This window comes from Branchiostoma lanceolatum, chromosome 4, assembly GCF_035083965.1.
Source record: "Branchiostoma lanceolatum isolate klBraLanc5 chromosome 4, klBraLanc5.hap2, whole genome shotgun sequence".
Classification (NCBI taxonomy): domain Eukaryota; kingdom Metazoa; phylum Chordata; class Leptocardii; order Amphioxiformes; family Branchiostomatidae; genus Branchiostoma; species Branchiostoma lanceolatum.
Window position 1 is genome coordinate 13913795 of NC_089725.1, and position 25620 is coordinate 13939414.

The 25620-nt window shown below is 40.6% G+C and overlaps 1 protein-coding gene across 1 annotated transcript; it reads right to left on the bottom strand.

Annotated features, from left to right (window-relative positions):
• Positions 1-7619: 7619 nt before the first annotated feature.
• Positions 7620-25568, bottom strand: LOC136432739 (CCAAT/enhancer-binding protein zeta-like). The gene is made up of 32 exons (XM_066424210.1): positions 25409-25568; positions 24613-24702; positions 24139-24197; positions 23505-23700; positions 23094-23202; positions 22589-22777; positions 22253-22320; positions 21833-21958; positions 21457-21502; positions 21099-21142; positions 20756-20840; positions 20487-20571; positions 19864-19960; positions 19488-19572; positions 19172-19251; positions 18680-18714; positions 18140-18281; positions 15973-16053; positions 15791-15838; positions 15499-15670; positions 15157-15251; positions 14650-14703; positions 14243-14342; positions 13839-13907; positions 13595-13661; positions 12801-12901; positions 12436-12487; positions 12083-12318; positions 11767-11817; positions 11148-11356; positions 9744-9825; positions 7620-8007 (listed from the first exon to the last, which is right to left on the bottom strand). Exons 1-32 carry the CDS (start codon positions 25553-25555, stop codon positions 7859-7861), a joined length of 3249 nt encoding a protein of 1082 aa, XP_066280307.1. The 5' UTR covers positions 25556-25568; the 3' UTR covers positions 7620-7858.
• Positions 25569-25620: the final 52 nt, after the last annotated feature.

Consider the following 25620-nt stretch of genomic DNA (forward strand, 5'->3'; position numbering starts at 1 on the left):
TCACCCTACAACATCATTACCCCTAAGGCACTACTAGTAGCCCGCTCTGTGATCTTATCTTCCGCCCGTACTTTACCCCGAAACGTACCGGCATCTTAAGTGATACCAGGTTGTGTAAGCTAGGTCCTGAATGTTTAGACGGTGCTGTGAGGTTTCAGAGAGCAGAGGCTGGATGTGGACGCCATGAGCGCAGGTAGATCTACAGTGAAACCTGCCGAGTTTTACCAGCCTCACCGCAGACATACCTGAGCCCAAGTCGTCTGTGGGGCCGGGGTGTCCTGTCCCGTCCGCCGGTTGTTTTCACAGCTGTCCACGGCTTGCCTGCTCCCTGGGCCTGACCCCCTTCTCACCGTGCCCACCAGGTGGACGCTTCTCCCCACAGGTGTTCCACAGGTAAGTGTATACAGGCGGGAAGCAGTGACCGTGGCTGTGGTGAGAGACGGGCAGACTTAGGACGTCATTCACCCGCGGCGGTCGGACACAAATATAGTATCACTTGTTCTACTTCTTGGTTCCGTGCCAAACTCTCGCCGGTGACGGTGCGGTTTCGAGGAAAACCAAAATTCAACACAAGGTTTTGCTAAATAAATGATGAATGCTTCCTTCCATCCTTTGGAGTTGGCGTTCCCGCGAAGCCATGCGGGTCTCGGAGCCCGCCATCTTACCGTGCTCCTTGGCCCCGGCCCCAGGGAATGGTCTAGGTGCGGCTCTGAAGAAGTTCAGGTGTACATACTGCACGGGCCCTTCTGTGTGAAGTTGTCGCGGCGGACAAGTCCTGTCCCCGGCCGTCCTTGCCGCCGTCCCTCCGTCCCGGTGACGGCGCCCCGAAATGACCAACAGACTGACGCCACTACTGCCGCGTCCAGCGCACGACTCCAACCTTTATACCCCCACGCTAAGCGAAGCTTGCGTGACGACTATTAATTGAGATGGCTTCAGCGCTGCTATTTCAGCCTCCCGCCACATTCAGCGGTGTGATTACCGCACTGAGTCGGCTGTAACACCCCTCCCAACACCTCACAAAGGCGCGCCCAGACACACGTCAAACCCTCTAGTCATGGTCGGAGCGCGGGAACAATACTGCAGCCCACAATGGCAGGATAGACAGCCAGGTGAACCGGGTTTAGCGATGGTCGCAGATACCGTCTCATCTCCGGAAATCCAGGGTGGAACCCCCGATCTGATCTCACCTGAGACGGGGGGGGGGGGGGGTAGATCGTGATTGTTATCGCTACAGTAATGACTTTTCCCTACCAGGGCTCCTTCCAACGCACTGAAGTCCCACCTGGCGCGGAAACCCTTAAGTATCCCCGGTATTGTGGATGTATTGACCCTGCCATCCACGAGGAATGCAGTGACACTTGCTTACGTACAGACCAAGATGCACGTGTCATTACCCTTTCATGGCCAGGTGGTATGCATAGCCTTGCAATCAGTCGTCTGAGGAGCTCGACTGGTGTTAGAATAGGATTGAAAAGACCGGTGTTACAGCACAACTAATCATTGTGTTCTATAATCGTCGGAAAAGGACTGAAGTCTAAAAGCAAGGACGTTAAAGAGTAAGTCATCGACGATTGTAGTTCAAAGGAAACGTCATCAAAGTTTGTAAATCACCCAAAGTGACACGTAGAGTTGGTTGTGACTGTAAATTTTGTGGTCCGGAGGAAAGAGATTTTTGGTTCGTGACTTCTTTTGTAAATGTTTAAGATTCCTTACTAGCGCGTTAAGAAGTTTTGCGAACCAAGCTCCTTAGTCGCAGATACGTTACAAATACTGCACAGTACATGTAGACAAATCGTTTTCAGGTAAAACAATATACAGTCAGTTTCATAGATGTCTTTTATCGTCCACATAAAATACAGATGGACCCTGATCTATGGTAAGGTCCCGATGCTTTGCGCCCGTATCCTAGCCCTCAACACTGACGTTTCGGGAAACGAAGCATTCAGAATCACCGGATGGTATGTTTCACCGAAGACACTCTATCTGCTTGTCTGGATCGACAAATTGCCCACCGGTACACTGACAATTAGTTAGCTCCTTAATTTCAAAACGCCAGAGGCTGAGTTGTCCTGGGTATTAGGTGGACCAGTTTGTGGCAAATTGCACCATCATTAGAGGTAATGTCGGGGTGCAGAAATTTCCGCGGCCTCTGGGGGTACAAAGGTTGGGACGATGTCACCAGGGCGACGGTGTCTGGAGCTGGTCGTAAAGGGAGACCCAACCAGGTGTTTATTGAGTTATAAACAAGTGGAAAATGGCTGTACACCTGGAATGGGAGACACAGGGGGTTCTGGCGGTTGTGTTACTGTCTGTAGACGGGTGGTATCAGTGTAAGGATTACTCTACAAAGGCACTGTAATTAAAAGGCGTGGCAAGTAAATGTAATAGTTAATTAGCCTACCTGCCGGTGACGTAATACAGGTTTCTTTTTCTCTTTTTTTCGTATTTCCTATTCGTTTCCGTCTCTTTCCCCCCTTTTAAATCTCTTTCTTCGTTTTGCTCTCAAAGTAGTCTCTCTCTCTCTCTCACTCTCTCTCTCTCTCTCTTTCTCTCTCTTTGCGTTGTTGGTGTCGGTGCGTCTCTTGCTAGAATTAGTAATTCTCATTAGTCGGGGATGTTTCTTAGTACATCGTACACTTGTAACTAACTGTTCTTGAAGGAGTAACTGATGTAAGAATCTATAGATTCTATCATGATTCAGACTTGGCAAGAAATGATTTTTTAATGAAATTATATGTACATGCGTCCCTCTCAGGGCAGCAGTTACACAAGATATCAAAAACAGTTACTCAAGCAACTTAACATCTAACCATGCGCAGTTGCTCGTGTAACTGCTGTCTTGTGCATCTTATCACCTGAATGTCTAACCTTCTTTGACGTATTAATGATCATTAATGTACTCACATGACAGCGATATTTCTGTGTTATCGATACAATCGATCTAGGTGACGAAACCCAGATCACCAAACGTTGTCATAAACTATGAAAATTTTATTTACGACGTCGTAAGTCACCAAAGATTATTGTGCGATATCCGAATTCCGCTTGTGCTGCTGAGTCACACACACGAGACGTGATCTCCAAGCAGATGTGGTGTTGTTTCAGCCTATGTGCCAGCCTTAGTCCGCTCTCTCTGCATGTCGCTTTTTAGCTAGGGAAGCGACAGAGAGCGAACCAAACTAAAAAGGCTGGCACCCAGACTACTATCAGTGTCTTTAATTGCTCTTCCGTGCCATTGCTACATTTTTCTACTCTCCAAGCAGAGGTTCAGCTTCGGGTTATTTCTGATTTTTATGGGTTTTGTCGGGCTTTCTATTCTGTCAGGTTTTTTAATATGTCGCTAAGTCATAATGAAAAACCTGACAAAAAAGAAAGCCCGACAAAAAGGCCAAAAACACGTCAAAAACCAGAGCCGAACCTCTGCTGAGAGAGTCATACTTTGGTCTCATCGCCAAATGGTAACACTTTAAAGTCGCACCAAACATGAGAAAAGACATGTGAACCGAACCTATACCACACATGTGCTTGAACATCAAGACAGCATTTGGTCTTCCCAGTTTAGAGTTCGGCCACATTCGCCATATTACAAGCAATGGAGGGCATTCTTGTAGCAGTTGTGGATATGTCTTACTCATTTCAGCAGCAATTTTTGCCGTATGATCACTGACGATATTAGTTCTGACATAGCCTCACTGAGAATGTTACGAGAAAAGAAAGGTCGTCCGACGAAGGTGATAACGTCTTATCGGTCACTAGCCCTCACCTGACAGACGAGTTCTCAGGTCGGTCATTCACCCAAAATACCTGCAGCAATAGATGCATAAACAACTAGCAACTATTGTGTGCCTGTACATTAGTGAATTATTTTTAGAGAGGATCATCAATAAACATAATTACATGTGATAGATCCGACCTTGAATGGTTCAGGTCAAACACAAGGTGATTTCATGAGGCAGAAAAATAAAATCAACGGACGATTTTGGAGCGCTTGGAGAAAAGGACAATAGAAGAGATGGTGGTCGGAGGAAACTAATTACAGCAAGATGATTATCAAAACAAGGCGGGATACGATTGGTACAGGTGTTGATAGTGTGAAACAATAGCGACCCGGAAATGTTCAACAGGTGTAGGCCATGTTTTTACAGGTTTCTTTGTGCCAGGTAGCAAACTGCGATCATGAGTGTTCAATCATATCTTATCTTATCCGTGTTCGTATCAAAACTCTAAGCTGTTTTTGTTCTGTACTAGTTTGTGCTTCTTGTCAGTCCCAACAAAGGTGATGAAATGCTCGGATATTGTATCGGGCGGTAAGCGCTATGGCGACGACCGTTTGAAATGGTGACGGCCGTTTACGAGACGAGAGGACAGGCGCGTCGTCGGTTGGTTCTGACAATGCTGCCTGCTTGAACATTCTACGGCATCAAAGTCTTACGAAGGTATACAACTTACGTGACCACGCAGTTACCTGTGAACACATCGCTTTCGTGCAGACAGGCAATCTTAGGACTCGGTTCAATTGTAGGATTAAACAATACCGCAGCTCAGGGTCTACGACTGTGCATACGTCCTTCCCCTCTTTCATTTCAATAGGAGCTGGCACGGACATAGCGGTACAAGTACTTTGAAGACATAATCTAAATGCAGTACATTGAATACGGTGTGATAATATCAATGGTGTGCCGCGGTACTCTCCAAGCATAGGTAAGATCCGGGGTATTTTCGCGGTATTTTATACGTCTTCCTACTTTTCCGTTTTATGTTGGGTCTCCCTTCTCTTACTCTCGTAAAGTCGCAATGTGACTACAGTTGATGGAAATTAAAAGTAACGTCAACGATCATTGTGCACAAGAAGAATTTTCCAAAATTAGGAATTTATCCCAATCTTATTGCATGCACTAGATGTCCTACCCATACTACAAAAATACTAGTAGCAATACTAACGCCGAGATATCAAAACCGGAAGTTGAGCTGTAGTACCGTAGAAAGGATCCATCCACAGCTTCTTGAGTTATGCTGTTCACACAGACCAAAAAAGGTACTTAAGACATAACCTTTATGGCGAAGGTAATAAAAGATTTACACACAAAAAGTTTTACAAAAATTGACGATTTTTCTTTAAAGCATATCCACATGAGCCTTTTTTCAGAGTGGAATATAAACTGATTCTGATATACAACGTATTCTGTTGATTGAAATTGTTTTTTTCACATTCAAGACCGCTACTTTTTTCTTGAACAATGTTAGAGTCGTTTATCCAGCTAACTGGGAACGTCCTATCGGGTGAACACAAGGGCGTACTCGCTACACCGTTCGGAGCTATGATTGCCTGTATAATCCCCATTACACACGGACGTGTACACCTACAAAACTACACCCCTCTCTTCTCAGAATCCTCCAACTTTCCCCATTTACATCAAGGAAAATCATCTCACCATTAAAATTTCATGGCGGGGATTAAGTTCGATTGATGACTCCCAGACCCCGTTCCAGAGATAAACTTTAGTGTGTATGATAATGAATTGTTCCAATTGTTCGTCGGTTCAATTCGCGAAGAGTGCGTGTGCTGTGTGCGGCATCGGGGATTAAGGTACGCACGCACGCCGGATCATGTTTCACTTTCCGTATCCCGCACTATCATCCGATGACACAATCGAACGCTTTCAAGTAATCGTCCCCTCTCAAACATCCCAATGCAAAACTAAAGAGGACTCTCCTTGCAGCCAAACCTGTAGCTTTTAGGGTTAACCACAGGACGGATCAGAAGAGCCTAATGATAATGTTTATTGGTTTTATTATGAATGAGTCCGACAGCTATGAAAATAACGGTTCTGTCCCTGGACTGTTGGGAAGATTTAAAAGCATACACACAGTCTCTCCTTTGGGATAGTTGTAGCCATGGCCACATATAACAAAGTATAAATATCCTGTTATAGAGAGCTGGGCACAGCTAGGGAATCGGAAATATCGATCTTAATTTGCATGCAGAACTTGGCATCTGTGGTAGAAAGGAGAATCTTGGTAACTGTATTTAGTCCAGAGGCACAGCTGAAAAATTGTGCAGATTTGTCTAAAAGCACCAAATTTGGCACACATGTACTTGAATGTATTCTTAACAAGTATAAATATGGAGGCATCTCAATTTCCGCCCAGAATTAATTGCATAGGATTTATTTGCCATTTTCAGGCAAAAAATGAATACTTTGGGCTCCTGAGCCACAACTTAATTCCCACCATTTAAACCAAATGACCTCGAATTTGGTATCGGGATGCTTATTTAAATTACTGGTACGTGTAGGTACTTAATCTTTAGAAAACAATATTAAGTTCTACATATACTGGGCAGGCTAGCCTGTGTGCCATTAACCGTGGTTAGCAAGCAAAAACGACTGGGATGACACCCTGGCTATAGACTGACTGGATATGCACTTCAGGTTGTCATTATCTTAGTCATAAATTTACCCGTCTTGGTCCAGGTACCGGAAATTAAAACACTTTTCATTAACAGCCCATTAGTAAATGGAATGATAATGAAATATTTCATGTTGGGACGAATGGTACATGCTGGGTACAATAGTCACAGGTGCATTCAGTATATGCAGTGGTCCGTGCACAAATGTACCTTGACACTTGTCCTTATTTGGGGCATGATAAATTCCTTAGCAGGCTGGCAAAAGGTGGTAGCCTCTACCAGGTTCCGCGGATCGCTGGAAAAATAGTAGGAATTGGCCAAATAGAGTGGATAGTATGCTAGGGGAGTCGGCTATTGGCTGGCCAACTACCCTAGCATACTCTATTTGGCCAAATTTTAATACTGTATATTTCCAGCGATACCCGGAGCCTGGTAGAGGGTAGGGAGGTGGTCCAGGCACAATCAGCACCCTGACCAATCGAATCACGTGAATTGCATTGAAACTCAGATTCGTATCAGCCATTTCCCGACAAATCCCTTTCTAACTTGCGTTAACGACTACATCTGACAAAACAAACTCGCCAGTGAGATGGTGGAGGGTGTCAGCTTTCCAAAGATGTTTTCAGATTGACAATTTTGGCACTTTGGAAGTGATTGAAAGTGACCGCGATTTAACGTTTACAGGAAAGTAATTTTTTTCTAAACGTTAAATCGCGGTCACTTTCAATCACTCGGGAAATGGCTGATACGAATCTGAGTTTCAATGCGATTCACATGATTCAATTGGTTGGGGTGAATCAGACAACAGCACAAAATAAACCAAGAAAAGCACAGCCAACAGACCTGCTCAGAAGGCTATCTTCTACTAGACGTTTGAATGGGAAATACTTGAAAAGGACAGCTTTTTACCGATGAAACCAAACTTAGCAACCTTTAAATTTGTGTCAGAATTACATAAGGAAATTGTAGAAGGATAAGTTTGGGAAATTGGGAGGGCTTTTAGACTTCAAATAAGAAAAAGACAAGGACTATAGCCAGAAATAATTCCACTCTTCAGCATTATGTGGTAGAGAGAAAGAAAAAGTGACTAAATGTGAGCTAAAGGTACAAAATTTTACCAAACGATTACTCCCAAAAGTAAGTTTGCGGTAAGCAGGTAACTATGCTGAATATCTACAAGCTAGGTCACACGACACGGAACAAAGACTTCATGTTCAATTCCAGTTTTAATTCTGACCCTGATTTAATTTTCAATCGTGACATGAACAAAGAACTTTGTGTAGCATTTCAGTTTTAATTCTGACCCCAAATATATTTCAAAACTATACAAAGTCTCAAAAGCTGTTTAAATACAAACTCAATTACTTTCTTACAAAATCAAACAGTGTTCCCACAAAGCAACTGAATTTCAGCGAAATTACATCTGTATAGTGGTCTGTTATCGATCTATCTTCTTCTTTTCCCTTGCTTGCCCCCTTGTTTCTTCCCCCTCCCCTTCCCCGGTGGCCCCTTCCCTCGATTTCTCTTCTTGTCCTTCCAGTTCTGTCCTCTCACCCACTGGTCCCTGGCCACCTCCCACTTCAACTGCTTGGCATCTGTAGAGAACAGAGAAACATAATAATACATCCATCTCTTCAACTACAGGCATTTCTACACAGTATACAAACCTACTATTCATGTATGATGTGTACATTTGTGACATCAAAGATTTGCATGTTTGGGAAATGAAGTTAGCCATTTGTTTGGCTTGGGGGGGGGGGTCCGATACTTGGTTGCAGAATGCAGTATTCATATATGACCGACGGCCTATGACATATGAAGACTGGGTGGAAAGTCTTATGTGAGGGACAGCCATACGTAGGAAAATGTCGGCTTTGAGACTGTATGGTATGGCTTGTGAATTTTTCCAGTATAAATGTTTCCTTTTACACAACTTATTATCAAACAATAAACAAAAAGTGCCTTTTGGGGTGAGCTGGTTGCAGCTCAGCTGACCTCCACACACCGCCATTCAAAAGAAGGCGTGGAAAGCAGATAGTATTTTCTGATTTTTTGTAATTGTACCTAAAACATATCTGTTTCTCTAGTTGCTCTAGTGCACGATGCACCCTACTATAATTCTTACCATGTTGAACTTGTGGTCCTTAACTATAGAAATCCCCATTGGGTCAATACTGTATTCTGCTACCTTTTACAAGACAGTTGCTCCTGTGACATATTTTCTACCAACCCAAACCATTCCATGACATCATAACTTTTTGAAGTGTAGGCACATCCATTCTTTGCTTTTTCAGCCACTCCAAACACAAGGAGGGCTCAAAGTATCAATTATTCATCCTCCTTATTAGAATACCTCTCCTGGGCTGTATAAACACAGTCCTTGCACCTGTAATTCCCAGCTAGATCTTATCTTCTTTAATCATTTTGATGCTATCTATGTGGTAAGAGTTGTGTAATGAGTTATGTGTTATTGGGAAAATTTTGCATGGCATGGGGTACAACACTTCCATAATGATACAGTTACCCCTGTATTCTCTTACCATCCCTAACAATTTCCAAGAAATTATCATGTTTTCTATGCCGTCACATCAATGCTGTGTTTTTTCAGGTGCTCCATATACAAGGAGGGCTCAAAGTATCATCAATTATTTGAGTCCTCGCACAAAGTCACATGTAATTCCCAGGTAGATTTTATCTTCCTTAATTGTTTTGATACTATCATCATTTGTAATGAGGTATGTGTCATTGGGAACATTCTACAAGAGATCTGCAAAAACAGCATAACAATAAGCTACTGGCCTTGATGGCTTGTACAGCCTTGGAGAGAAATCTACTACAAGGTTACAAGAGAGAGTCCATGAGAGTTTTGTGTAAACTTAAGCAAGACTTTGGTTCTGTATATTGCTTCTTTTACATCCCTTGCAAACGAATCTGGTTCTGTGCCCAAGATTTTTACTTTGTCTAGTTAGATGGATGTCCAGGCAATTCAACAACTTCTTAAGTGTCCCTGCAGATACATATAGAATCGCTTGGACTCTAACTTGATATAAACTTGATACAAATCTTGAACACAATGCTTTTTGCAATGGGAGTAAAAGTACCCTACAACATCCCCTGAATAGTATGCCACAAATCACCTGCGACTTTTTGTCTTTTTGTCTAATTGCCTAAGTACAGGGTGGATCTAAGTGTGAATAACAGTTGTCTTGTCCAAATTGACATTCCAAAGCTTCCACAGGTGTGTACTATACCTGTGACTCACACCTGTACGTGTGCATGTTACCTGCTGTTTGTTGTCACATAAGTCAGGGGATTTGTTCCTAAGACTCACCTGCGTTGTCCTTGTTGGAAAGGGCTCCGATGCCGATGTTGTCAAACTTGGAGCCAGCATTGTCATCCAACAATGAAGAGAACTGTTCAAAAGAGGGACAAAGATAAATGCATGAAGAAAGCTCCTCTTGTATTTGCCAAGGGATCTTTGTTATACATGTACTACTGTAGAAAGTTTTCAAAGCACTGCTCCTTTTCTACTAATCAACAGAATTCATTTCCCATTCATATCCTCTATCTCCCTCACTGTGCCTGACAAAAGGAAACCAACATTCAGTTTGTATTAGATATTGATACTTTGCAAGGCAGCTTATAACATTGGTGGGTACATATGAATAAATATTCAAGAACATAGGTCTATGTTGTAACTACAAAGTAAATTGTAACTGTTAAAACTAATCTCCAAGCAGATCTCCTACGGGGGCTGGCCGAAGAATCTAGCTGGCTGATATAATTTTGCCTCCGTGGAGATCTGCTTGGAGATTAGAAGAAAGGACAAACAATTGTCCCAGCTAATCTTGACCTTCCTGTTTCCTCTTGGATAACAATAGAAACAGCACAGGTGTGCCAAGTCACCAGGTGAGAAAAAGGTGAGATCAGACCAGAACACAGGGCCTGTCCATGGGATTAGTATGTTTGTTAGTGACTTCTGCTGACACGTCATAGAACACTTCTAACCTTCTCCCTAATATGGGCTTACCCACCAGAAGTGTTATCAGAACAATTACATTACATCAGCAGGAAGAATGGTGAGGTGATTAATGGATTGAGTCAATGACTGACCTACCCACCTAGCTAGGTAAATTAACTCAATGACATACAAAGCATTATACATGTAGCATGTTGAATTACTAATAACTGTGCATCAGAACTGTTTCAACTGCAAACTTTTAAAAAACAGTGCAGAAACCAAATTTCCCCTTTTACTGCAAATTCAAGTCTCCATGAAAATGACTGAATTTACGGTAGTGAAAAGAAAGAGTTGTTGTGCACCAGTAACGCTACCCGCCCATGTGATGGATAAGCAGAGGTAAAAGGCACAGGTTAGTCTAGGCAGCCTTCAGTCCGAGACAACCCACAGAGGGGGTAGCCCGGTATCTGGACTGCAACAAGATCACATCAAAACAAAGTTGCGTTGTTGTTTGAAGCATGCATTAATACACTTTAATACATTAAAAAGCATAGGCGTTGCAGGCATACTGTGTCAGAAATGGGCTATGTTGTCATGTTGTTTTCACCATGCATTACCCATAGTGCTCCGCTTTCCCAGCAAGCAATGGGACCCATGAAAAGATCTGTCACCATACAGTGTTAAAACTTCTGTAGTAAGAAAGTTTGAAAAGTGCAGAAGAAAAGTAAATAAAAATTATAGAGAGGGAAAAAGACATTGACAGCTTAAACTTACCTCCTCTGCTGCTGCGAACATGCTGCCACTCCCCACAGCAGGTAGCTTCCCTCTCCTCCTCTTTCTCTTGGGTTTGGTTGCCATGGCAGCAACAAAGTCCACACCCTCATCATTATCATCATCATCATCATCACCATCTCCTGCTTTCCTCTTGTTAGCTGCCTTTTTCTTGCCCTGTTTGGTTGGTCCAACTGCTTCATCTTCATCATCTGGAGAGAGAAACGATGGTTATAGAAGCAGATAAACAAATCTTAATTTTCACTTTGAACTACAAAATGCTACAGTTAGGAGAGCTCCAAACTCAACAAATGCAGCATGGATTCTCCAATGTATCCCTCCTTTCATCTTACCATTATGATCGATATGGTTATAATTCAGAGTTAAAAAGAAAGCTGTAAGTTGATGTCCAAAAAGTCACGGATGCAGAGCTTAATATAAATTTTTCAGCAATTAATCCATTAACATCTTCCCACAAAGAAATAATCAAAATTCGATTATGACTTTTTAGAACTACATGTATACTGTACCAAGAACCAAGCAAGCTAAAACATGTCCTTTTCAGAGGTAACAAGGACAGGGTACAAGATGACATCACAACAGGACAATTCTTTCCACTCACCGTTTTCTTCTTCAGAGAAAGACATCTCATCCATGTCATCGTAACTGAATTCTGTAACGCAAAGGTTAAACATCAGATCCCAGTGAACACAGCAAAACTGCCCTTTGCAATAAAACACATGCTGTATAAACACATTCTAGCTTTTTGCATTACCAAAATAATGACTACAAATTACAGCACTATACAAAAGCCATAACATGATGGCTGGGATGATAAAACAAACATTTTATCAACCAGACGCCTTTGAACTTCATCTACATCTATTTTTCAAATTAACACCTTTATTCAAAATTTATCAGCTGTTCTATTTACCCACCTTCATCACTGCCACCTGGTGCATCTGCAAACATGTTCTCCTCGGCAGGGTCCATGAACACACCTGCCTCCTCCCCATCCTCTTCCTCCTCTCCCCATACCTCACCATTATCATCCTCCAGGTCATCATCCTCCATCATCTCATCTTCATCCTCCAGTTCATCCTCATCATCACTCTCCTCCTCCTCCTCCTCTCCCTTCCTCTTCTTACCTTTCCTTTTGTTACGTGTAAGTTCACTGTGAACATTCAAAATATCCTGATTGACTGAAGGAGTAAGTACTAAAAAAAATACAGAGTTAAAACCTTTTCATCTAAGAATCACATTTTTCTGAGGATTGTCCTTATGTCCATACCTTGCAAAGTCCATTCCAAGGTCTTCATCTTCTTCATCACCTTCAAATTTATCTGAAAATGGAGTAATTCAATGTATTTGGCATTACTGATATAGGAAAGATTAGAATCAATCATGATTGTATATCATCTTCTTTGACAAGATACAACAAGCGAGCACTTCATGTTTTATTCATAAGGGTGGAAGTAATTATACTAAGCTGATGACAGCTTGGTTCTGCATTATATCAACATTATCATAACATAGTTCACCATGCTACTCAACTAAGATGAGAGAGATGAAACTGGGTACACAGTCAGAAGTACCAAACATTAGTTTTGCTACACTAGAAGATTTTACAGTATTGTATAAATACTATAATCCTACCCAGTATCCTGTCAAACTCCTCGTCTCCGACACTCTCAATGTCACTGTCATTGTCACCGTCTCTCGCCTTCCTCCCAAACTGGGCTCTCTTGGAGAAGAACCTGTAGTGACAGATAAGTACATTAATGTCATACCTGGGCAGGGATAACGTTCAATATGGGTGTTCCGGACCAGGTGATATTTTGGGCTATCACACGGGGTTGCTACTTTTATCACAAGGGCTTCTATAGAATATTTCAAATGAATTTACAGTAGTGGAAAGAAAGAGCTGTGGTGCACCAGTAACGCTACCCGTCCATGTGATGGACAAGCAGAGGTAAAAGGCACACGGGTTAGTCTATGCAGCCTTCAGTCCGAGACAACCCACAGAGGGGGTAGCCCGGTATCTGGACTGCAACAGGTACGAAAGCACATCAAACAAAATCAGTCACTTGGTGTGCACCAGTTGCGCACCACTGTCGAAAAATCGAATACCAGATTCCGGACGCTGGAACACCAACTTTTCTTAACTTCACACTGAAATGTGTGTTTTCTCTGGTGGGTATGACAAAAAAATACAACATGGTGTATTCCGCATCACCCTTGGTCCTGGCCTTCCTGTATACCTTGGGCAATACAGTATACACCATGTTGTATTCCATGTGAACACACTATACCATATTCTGGATCACATGCAGATCATTGAAGCACTCTACAATGTCAGACATGAAATTGACTATGTCGTAGGTCTTATCAGAGGAAATGGGTTTGCTCAAAGTGTTTGTGCAAAGTCTAAGATCGTTTTTGACTCTCACCGGTGGAAGAAGACTTCATCCACAGGAATCTTCTGCTCCTCTGTCTGCAGAAACTCCTCACTGTTCACTGTGGGGATGAGAAAATTTTATCCAGTTGCTTGAACTATTTTTGGCGTATCTTACTACCTGGATGTCTAACCTTTATCAACAGGGATGAGAATAACCTCATGTCAGCAGGAAATGTATGGAAGAATAATACATGAACCAAATGACTGTTGTTCTTAACAAATTAAATAGAACTAACCTGGAAACCTCTTGACTCCCCTGGGTTCAAATCTGGTGGACTTTGGCTGCATGACTGACTGACCAGGGTCTGGAAAGATACAACAGAACTTATCACAATCAAAGTTCTCACAACAGAGCTGCCCAAAATAACAGATACTGCAAACAGAAAAAATACTAGTAGATTAAAAACTCTTCTATATCAAAAAATACTGTAAAGACAAAGAAGTATACAACTGACACAGAACACATCATGGTAAAATTGCAACAATTTGTTCAGATGCGAAGCCTTGAAGTCTGCAAACAGTACACCTTATAGATGCCGCCTACCAAACTACAACAGTATTGCAGCTGGTGAATTTTTTAAATCAGGCTATCAACCTTTTCAGCAGAATGACTCTCCTGTGTTCAAACAACATTTCTTACCTTGTTTCCTTTGTTTGGGATTTCTGAAGACAAATCTGTCCAAGAACCTAGCTAAGGTGAAGTCTTGGAGAGGGTCCCCACTGTACTGGATGGCATCACCCTTTAGCATGGGAAACAAGGAAGTTTAGGGCTGAAGATTCTGAGAGGTGCAATAGCACACTTTATATCTGCCATCTATCAGACTACAACAGTATTGCACCTGGTGAAAGGTAATTACTACATTATTAGTTTTTCTATCTGGCTATCAAGTTAAACCTTTTGAAAAAGATGTAAAACTAAACAAAGAACTAGACACTGCAAACCTCATTTCCAGAAATATCCCTGTTGTAACAGCTTCAAGTAAATAGAGCAGATAAATAGATAAATGTTGGTTCCATACACTAACTAAATGCAGATGCAAAACTTACATCCAGGATCTTTTTGGCAAATAGAGCGACTGAGGGATGGAAGTGGTTGGCCAGCTGTGAAAGAGAAAAGGGATATGGTTAGTTAACAAAGACTTGTTTATCTGGAAACTTGTTTCTTGTACGCAAGATGTATTTCAGCCTTGTCACAAAGTTTTAGAGTAGGAGGCATCCAAAAGTAACAGGCGAGCCACGGAAGCTATCAGAAAAATGCCAGATGTTTATCTATAGAATTGGCCGGAGGAGTTTGTAACTGAGAATACTGGAGTCATGCTTCTATTTTTTGAAAATTTCTACACCAAAGTAGCCGGCACGAAATTGTAAATAGGCGGCGAAAATAGCCGGCTGCTAATTTGATTTTACAGTATTTGTAAGACGCTTCTGAGTGAAGATACATTCAGTTACAGGAAATGTCGCTTTGCAAAGTCACAAAAGTAAATTTAAACTTCAATAGAGATGCCTTTATTGCTGAATCACCAAGTTACAGTTGAAAAGAAACGGTGTCCGTACCTTACACAGCTCCCACAAGCAGCTTTCGTCTGCACCACAGTACAGGGGGTTCCTACCCTGGGGGTCATACTGGGAGGACGACGTTTTACCTTTACCTACAGAGGGGACATGTTGGGTTAAGGCTTCATTCCTGAGGTGTTGCCAAAATGTTCATTTTACCAATAGATAGTACTTGTGATAAAAATGGTTACTTGTATTATACATCATTTGCAAATATCTACACATTGAAAAAATTACCATCATATTTGGCATTAAATTTATCAATCATTGTCTTTAACCCCATAATTGTATAATGGATCAGCCCTAAGTCAAAGCAGCTCAGCAGACAGCAGTATGACTGACCTAGTCTGTGTACCCATGATGCACCACTCCTCCCAGGTTCAGATGGTTTTGTGACCTCCTCTTTCTGCTCTTCTGTACTTTCAGTTTTCCCTCCAACTTCTTCTCCATCTCCTACAATAACCTCCTCCTCTGGTAATTCTACATCCTCAAAATGTTCCTCATCATCTGACTCCTAAATGAGTAAAAAAAAAGGTTTGAATCTTGAAAAATTGTAGCTGTGCTTGAACTGACTTTCCAGTACATGTACTGTACGCACAATTGAGAGAAACCTTGTTGGATCAATTATACATACCTCTGCAGCCAAAGTGATCGTCCTAAGCCCTGGATGTACTTTTGCAATCTGCAAAATAAAACAAAACTGTTAGTGCAAAAACTCACCACAAGTGGAGAATTTACTACATCATAAGATTTCTTCAAAAATTCAGTATACTACTTTCGTATAGAGCTTGATTTTGGAGTGACACACCCCCTCACCTCTGACACTAAGAACAAGGCCCCACAAACAAAGGATGGCTGCTGACCACAGCAGACCTGTAGTATCCTCTTTATAAAGGCCTGGACAGGAGAGAAAGATAGAGTTAAAAGTATGCAATTTCAAAACTGTGCATTGGTCAGGATAACTGATCAAATTCATACCCATTCTTCTTAAGTCATGATATTTTGAATAGAGAGATATACGAAGAATCATTTGAATTCTGTGCTTTTAGGCAAGCTGAAAATCCAGTCTGTAACGCTAGGAACCATTAATTCGACACCCTTTTAATTCGACACTTTTAAGTATTGGCTTGCCAATCAAGATTCAGCAGGTTGATGCAAAAACTGTTAATTGCATTCCAATACGAGTTAAGTACTGATGTCAAAAAGGTACAGTCATAAGTTCATGAAGATCAAACTTTGCAATGACGAGGTCGTCAATTTACTAACCGTTTGTTTTAACGTTACGTATGTCATGGGAGAGGGAGCAGCGGCAACACACCGTCATAATGTCAACATTTTCTTCTTCATATCATCACATTACATATCTATACTTGTATCGATCAAAAGAGGAATAAACAATATGTCCGTCAATAACAGCAAATAAGTCTAGTTTTGTCCCTGATCCAAACAAAGCGCAAATTATCCAGAGGCTTTGCGATCGCGTCTTCGGAAACCGCCATTTTGAATATTCCCAGAATCATACGGGTGATCACGTGAGCAATAGCAGACGATGCAGATCATTTATATTTATTCATTTATTCATTTTTCCCCTTTCCTGTCTTGGATTATTAAATAGACATGTCCAACAAGTGTTTACAGGTCATCAGCAATTGGAAATAGTAACCGACGTCAACAAATTAACTACTCTTTCTATTTTCCCCTATTTTCAAATGTAAAAGTCCGGAGCCACGTGCAAGCTAGTGCAAACAGGTATTGAAGACCATACCAACCGACTCACTACGGGTTTAGCATGCTAATGACAAGGTTATACTATAAAATAATTGAATTTTGGCAGCAATTAATGCAAAAGTAAAGCTTTTGCATTCTTTATAAAAGACACGTGTTATTTTTATATTTCCGGAACATACATCCCAACAGCGGCTAAGACGATAGCGACACACGAGAGTCGTACTCCCCTCTACCGCATTGATGTTCGCTTGGTACAGGCCGATGACCTGTGTTAGGATAGTTTCCGTTTCCGCCTGGCATATATTTTTGTTTACCGGGCAGTAGTGCAAGCAAACGTTAGTTACTCGCATTTCGATAGCTGTAGCAGGCTTAAGTATCAGACCTCAAGGTTTATAATAGCCACGACAGTGCAATGGAACATAAGAACGGGTCTGCCGCAGGACGATGTTTTTCAGGACTATTTATTTTGACCGCAGTATCGTGAGTGCATCAGCGGCGTACCGACTGTGACATGTGATGCCTGTAGTAACTAGTGTAAGTGGCCGTTGGTTGACAGATGAATCGGGAAATAACCGTTGTTCTAACTATTGAAATTATCGGTTCACAGCGACATTGTTGTATACTGTCGGATTAATGGTTTGGAACAGATTACGCAAGGCGCCGTCATATTGGGTCCTATGTTGAAGACGTAATTTTTCCGAGATATGTCAATGATTTGGAAGAGTTACACACATGAAGCAATTGCGGCAAAAACAACGTACACGATACAGTCAATGATTACCGAAATTCTCATAAGTCCGCTTGTTGATTTACATAAAATGGTGCGTTGGCGTAAAGGTGTCGAATTAATGGTTCCAAGCGTTAAATCTCATCAAAATTGTTGGACAGTCGTCCATCATCTGATTGCTATAAATGTTGAAATGTTTGTGGAGTTTCTTTTTGTGTGGTGACCTCTCCACAGCAAAATCATGACACTGCAAATATGTTTCCATGGTATTATTGCAGAATGGTTTAAACCAAAAACTTCTTTTCGCCTCACCCGAACATTTGAGCCCCAGTGAAATTAAATTTACAGTGCATTGTGCTCAATGGCAAGATACATAGATTTTTTTCTGAGATGTAGGTGCCTTAAAACTCTCAAACTAAGAAATGCTGTGTGACTGTGTAGTCTAATTACAACCACTCCAACTGTACATCAATATGAACCTGACTCTCTGCTACATTTTGTACAACTGTAACTCAGTATGACCCTGACCTTGACCCTCCTGAAGGCCACGTCAGACTTGACAGACTTGTAGAGCAGGTTGAGGAACATGGCCTGTCTGGAGGAGTGCTTCAGCTCTGGGTCCGACAGTTTCCTGTACAGCGCTGTGTAGTACCTGTCTGACACCGCTTGTCTTCAAGGAAGACAGAAGGAAGATTCTATATGAGCTTTTATCTACTAAGGGCATTCTGGTAGCCAAGGGAGATGATAAAACAATGATTCTAAGTCCTGCACTTGACTCCTAAAATGTATAAATCATTTGAGAAGTAATTACAACAACAAACAACTAGTACGCAAGTAGCATATCATTTACTGTATTTCTGTTACTGTAAAACAAGACTACCAACATTGTAGTCATGATAAAATGCACATATAAATACATTTTATAACATGTACTTCCCATTCATAACTTATTAAATATCAGGGCCTACAATAGCAGAGAAAATGAAAACAGTTACTGTAGCCTACTATAGGTTTCTACACGAGTGAAGAACAATCAAAACAAATTACAAAATGGGGGAAAAATCTCACCTTGAATCCATGACTTGGTACAATAGCATCAATGCCTAAATGGAAAAATGTATACTGTTTCATCCAGTATCTTGCCAATGCCTATACAATGTTGATCAGGAATAGTAACATACAGGTGTATAATATTAAAATGTACATCAACAATCTGTACAAACTAAACCAACCGTATAGTATGTTTTACAAGAAAATGAAATATAGAATTTAACTCTTGGGCTAATAAATTGAGTGAGCACAAAATATACACCATGTTAGGCATTATGGTTTTTTTTATCTATGCTGTTGCCATGACCTAAGCTTAGCAGCAGAGCTGAATAATGTTCATTATACAGGGCGCTGACGAGTGGCGCTGAGGTGGGCGTTAACTTAAAATTTAAAGTTCTGAGAGTCCTTTGTGTTCACAATGTCCTACAAGAGGCTGTTCCACAGCTTACAAATGTAACTGTAGCAGGGATGTAAAATGAAAGACCTCTACGTCAAAGAGTCAACACATACCTGTACACTGATGTTGAAGTTAACGGCATGGACCACTTTGAACAGTTCATTGATCTGGGTATCCACCTTCTCATCTTTAACTGTCATGGAGAAAAGAAAATTTTCTTTGTGTGAGGCTTTAAAAAACATAGACATTTCCAACCACAGTTGTCATGACATTTATTCAATTTTTATAACTATCTCGTACCAATTCAAGTATGATCTGTCACTAATGGAGATCTTTCAAGTAAACAAAACAAATTCCAGAATTTTAGTTCTATCAATGGCTATTTATAAAAAAATGATTTGAAAATTAGATATCAAAAAAGTAACACACCATTGGCATAAGGGAATGCCCTGTTGACACCAGTCAGCAGTGCACTCAACATCTTAGTGTCCTTCTCCTTTTTCTGTACATAGACCTGCATAGAATTGACATTAGATCAGACATGCAGAGAAGACTTCCATAAGTGCCTCCTAGTGACTTTCAAAAGAACTGCAGACAAGGTGAGATCTGAATGCTACACAATATTCAGCACCTCAAGCAATAACATTAATAACAGTATGATCTCACAATTGATACATGAGAAATGATCAACTTACAAGTGTAACAACTTGTTATGTACTAGAATGTGTTTATTATCTAAAGTAAAACATTCATATGAAAAAGCAATAAAACACACCAATATATTGTACAGAAACCACAGTCCTACCTTGAAGAATGAGAAGTAGATGGTGACCAGCTTGTTGGCTAACTCACTACTGTCATGATCCAGTACCAACTGGTTCAGGAAGCACATACTGTAGTACCTGTAATGTAGCAATGTAAACGAATAAACATTCAACTTTTCAAGAAAATAACACTCTCACAATAACACATATGGTTCATATAGTAAGAGTAGCTGCCAATAAAAGCAAATCAAAAAACAAAATTGCCACTACAAAAAAGAACAATTTGAACTGTCAGGCAGGTAATTTCATTACATGTCTTTTATTCTGTCGTTGGTAACTCCAACACATAAAAAAAACATGTTCTTAAGGACTCTAAAGAATGTCTTAAACACCTGGATATCTGAAGTGTGGATACCTTGGGGATAACTGATTCTGCATTAGTAGATTTCTTTAATTTGTTTAACATGACAGTCACAGGATATCCTTTTAGAATTATGAGAGGTTCATATTCTGTTGTGCCAAACATCTAGAATCTAAAAATATAGCACTTAGTCTTGTTCAAACAATGTTACACCACTACATCATGGTGCTAATGTAGAAATTGATGTACAGGGAGGGTGCTTTAAGCTCTCGTGCCATGAGACGGAAAAGTGTGCAAACATACTGAGCCTTGTTGCTGACGTTGGGTCTGTACAGCAGTCTCTCCACCTCTCTCACCACCACTATCCTCATGTTGGGGTGCATATCCACTGGTAACAAAGAAGAGAACACATATTGATTACATAAAATGATCAAGACTCCATACATGTACATTGAATTTACAGAAATACTAAATCTGATATTCTAACAACAAAAGAAACTTGACTTAAAAAAAGCATAGAGAGAACATAGGAAATGCTTGAGCTTTTTCACATACAGTACAAATTGCCTTACCCAGTTTTCCCAGTAGATGAGCTGCTTTGGATGCAATCTTGTAGTCAGGGTCGCCGACCTTGTTAACCAGTAGTTCCAGTAGGACCTGGAGAAAACATCATTCCCAGCATTAAAACACAGGTATGGGATCATCAAAAGAAGGCAAGTATCATAAAGACAGAGTCATACTTTAGCTACTTTTGTGCTAAAAAACTGTCCTGGTTACAAGCGCGTTTATTTGGGATGGTTGTATGTTAAATAGAGGGCTACAAACTTCTGTAGAACTGTAGGTATGACGTTCGTATTTCCAAGACCAACCTTTACATAACATTCAAAGAATCATTCTTAATGAGACTGTACAAACCTTTTCTTGTTCTGGTTTGTTACTCAGAAGTTCCAAGACTGTACCTATTAATAATAACAGAGATATTAAATTAGGCAAGCAGATATTGAGAACAACCAACATTCTTAACTACAAGTTCTACATTATATAATACAGCGTACTGTAATCAACTACCAGTACACTGTATTATATAAGTTCCCCTGTCACAACTATGGATTGGTACCAAAAAAACATTCTACTAACTGTTAAGGGTTGTTCAATTCTTTAAAAAGTATATGAGGATGGTTAAGAAATCTGTGACAATGCAACACGTTATTGGAATATTCTCAGATTAAAGTTCAGCGTGTGTGTCTGAAAGGTAGTTCACTACAATTCTTACCTAGAGCTTTGGACTTGTTTGTTGCCACTGTGTCATGCGCTAGGGTCTGAAAAGAAAAACATGAGCTAATGAAGTAATGCTTGATCAAACACACATCCATCAAGGATGTGGTAACAGTACTAATCTAATTCTTGCAGTACTGTAGATTCATTTACTTTTCCAGTGGTCTTATTTCACTGTAGGTGGTAAAAGGTTTTCTACATTCAAGGTTGAAACAATGCTGTAGTACCGAAGTTATACATAGGAAATGCATATCTATGGTGTCCTAACATATTCTAATATTGTAAAGCACCATTAAACAAAGTGCCACTAATTATGTCATCAGGGTTTCAAGTCCTAAGTCCTGAACTATTCTGCAGAAACAGATAGGACCTACCTGTATAGCTGAGATGAACTCGGAGTATAACTGTTTGACCCTGTCCTCGTAGTACCACATGATGAGTCTCCTCCTCCTGCCCTCCTGGTTACCCCCGGTGACCTCAGTTAATATAGACAGGGGATGCTGACAGAGAGAGACAGAGACCACAATTGTAACTTATTGAACAAGAAATCATACCTTTGTGAAATTTTATGAATTTCTTGCTAACTAATTCTTTTTATTGTGAACTTCTTGCTAATTTTATCTATGCATTTTCCTTTCTTCCAGAAAAGCCTTGGCACCAACTTTGGACCCAGGCTATATCACAATGACATATAAGATAAAAGAAAGCATTTTTTTATTATCATTACAGACGTCTAATAAAGTACATACAGCAAGATGGACTTTCTATTCTTTTCTGTGTCTTATGAATCTTACCTGCTCAAACGTTTTCAACTTTCTACCATCAGGAAGGAGATCAGACAACCACAGTTCCTTCAAAGTGTCTTGGGAAAAACAACAAACACATGCACATGTGTCAATACAGAGATTGGTATAGTCATGAAAAGAGTAAAAGAAACTAGTAGTGTACAGTAGATTCAAGGCATACATATACACTGGGCACATATCATATGGTGCTTAGATGTGGAAATGATTTGGACTTTTCAACTGTCCTACTTTTTTAGTTGACAAGTTCAAAAATGAGATTGGTGTTTTACACAATGAAAGCATTACTAAATGACCATGCAAGAAATTTTCCAGTCCCAGACTGACCGACAGCTTGTGTTGCCTCCCTCCGCATCTTCTTCTTGGCCATGTTGACCAGCGTCTCCAGACTGGCCAGGTTGTGGAGCGGTGCGTCCTGTATCAGCACGGTCAGTCCCGCCACCCTGTCCGATAACGTTCCCGCAGTGGCCACGGTCTTCAGCCAGCCAAAGTCCGAACTCTTCCTCTTGTTTTTCACTACAAGGTAAAAAAATGACAATCATGAGATTGAAACATGTCATAACCAGCAGATTGTCCTAAAAATTGTTAAACAATTCTACAATGTTTTCATTACTCTGATGTCAGAGAAAACATTTTATGTCTCTTGCCAATGGTCAACCCCATGTTGCTGGGTTTGGCAGGTTTTTGCTAGGGTCGGTTGGGTAACCAGAGGCACAACATTTTTTGGGAAGCCTCAGCAATAGAGAAACATTACTGTAACTTAGTGTAAGCACATAAATACTGTAAAATGAAAGGGAGTTTAACTTTAAGATTGTTGTCAAAGAAAGCTTACACTGGTTGTGCTGCTTGACTTCTTGTTCAAATAACCTGGTTGCCTCTCTTTTCAGCTGCTCTGCTGTTGCTGGCTTCACTGTGGGCCAGGTGGTTGGGTCTGTTGGGAACTGATGTATGATATAAACAACAGGAGTTACTATGAATGCTGTGAATGTTTTGGTAAGACATGATGTACCTACACATTTTCTCTAAGTTTTCTTAATGCAATAATATCCAGTTGACCCTGCACAAAGTCCACATAAGTGCCTCTACGAGAAAAACATCTCTGTTATAGTCTCTAATATTTCTGCTGCAGAAAAGAATGGGCAACTCTTTTTGCATTCTTTTAAACGATACATTTAAAGTTGGGAACATGTACTATATGTCCTGGGATTGTAAGGAATGGGTATAAATAATATTTTATGCTAACCTCTGCCTGGTACCACCTCTCCCCTGGAGCAATAATGAACTTTCCCTGAGGTTTCCTCTGTTCTTGTGGCTGAGATGAACTGGACACCTCGCTTACTTGGACATCAGCTGTGTCTGCTTTTGTTTCTGTACTCTGCATGTCTTCTTCTTCTTCTCCTTCATGGCTGCTTGTTTCTGAAAAATCTTCCTTTTCATCCCTGGAATTAGAACAAATCAATCATCATACAAAGATTTAATGAACTTATTCCGTACATACAATAAAGTGCTTGTTAACAAGCATTTGACCAGTCCTTTTGTCCTCAAGTTGAAAAGACCCAAACCCTATCGGCTATGTCATGTGACCTGAAAGGAAGTGTGATGTCAACAAAAGGCTTCCGGTTATTTCAACTTGAGAAGGATCAAATGACTGGTCAAAAGCTTGTTGGCAAGCCCTTTACTTTGTGACACAGTTTGTGACTTTGTGTACAGAATTAACATACAAAATCTTTACAAAATCAATGTACCATCACAGATGAACTTCATTTGTTGGAGACTGTTGAAACTAGACCTGGGTACGTGAAACTAGAATAAGGCAGACAATTGACTTAAAATATGTATAATAATTGCAACACATTATGTAGATAAATATAACCTACCGATCTTCAGGAAGAGCGTTGAGCTTGTCTAAGCCCAACTTTTTTATGATTGCCTTAATCTGAAAGAAAAAAGATCAAGAGTTATATTTTGAATGAGATAGAAGTTACTGCATTTTACTAATTGTTTTTATTATATTATTCACAATAAGTTTGGAATGGCATTTGCAAAACATATTGTTGGAATTGATACTGTAGTGGAAAGGTAAGTGCAAACTTTGTGTGCTATGCTTATTTAAGCCTGGTTCACTGAAGAAGCCACATTGGAAAAACAGAATGGCTGAACAAAACTAAAAGTTCCAGACTGGACGCTTCAGCTGTCTTACTGAGGGGAGACTTTGGTGTGAACGATGTTAGATCTATATATCTACTGGAATCTTACATATATATATTGGGGGATCAGTGTGTTACCAAGGAGGTTTTAAACCTCCTTGGTGTTACTCTAATTTGCAACTTTCAAGTTCCTTATGACCTTACCTCATCTGGTTCTACGTCGCTCCCCTCGTCCTGTGGAAGTTCTATCACGTCCTGGGTCTCGTCAAGCATCCGCAGGGTGTTGTAGTCTCCCTGATCACAGAAGAACAGACTGAGTATTGGTATGGTGCTTGGTATGTGGTGAAACACCGAAAGGGAGTAACATAAACTGCCGGCCCCCGGGTTCGATCCCCCGAGCTCCAGATCATAACCTCACGCACTCCAACCACTAGGCTAAAAGGTTGCGACCCCATAGGCTGAGCAGTTGGTGTGGTGCTATCACTGCTGCATGATAGTCCCTGTTACAGTGGTATTGGCGCCAATACAATATGTGTTGTAGTGCAGATCTAAAATATCATAATCAGCGAATCATATTTTATTCATTTATCTATTGTTTGCTTCAAGCTCAATGGCCTATACACACATACACTTGAAAACAACAACGATCATGCCTACAGTACATGAGTAGTAACATATAAAGCTGGACGTAAGATGATGACGATCATCATAAAACTCATTATGTAAACAAATGTGGTATTGCAAATTATTTGTGAAGATGTTTGCTATATTCCTTTTTTGATAACGGAATTTAGACAATCTCCTACTTATTCTATGTTAATTGGCTTCATTCCTCTTCATTATTTCGCCATCAAAGAAAGTTTTAGAGAAGTTATGAAGGGGAGGGGAGACGGGGCAAGAAACGTGGTCAACTCACAACATGTCACGACATAAATTGGTGTACCATTATTGCAAGAAATCTACAAACAAAATTGATTAAACTTTCCCAAATAAACTTTACCTTATTCCCACCAAGTTTTAGAACATCGTCCAATAAAAAGTCGTCTTGCGGTTCCGCTTCTGAGTCAGAATCCGATATTTCTTCATCTTCCGTAGCAACTTTCGACCTCGTGGCAGCCATGTTGGACTGTAGCAGACGGTAGCTCATTAGTATTCAGTAGAACATACCATAATCATTAATTATAGGGGTGTGCCTTATAATTATCTAACCTA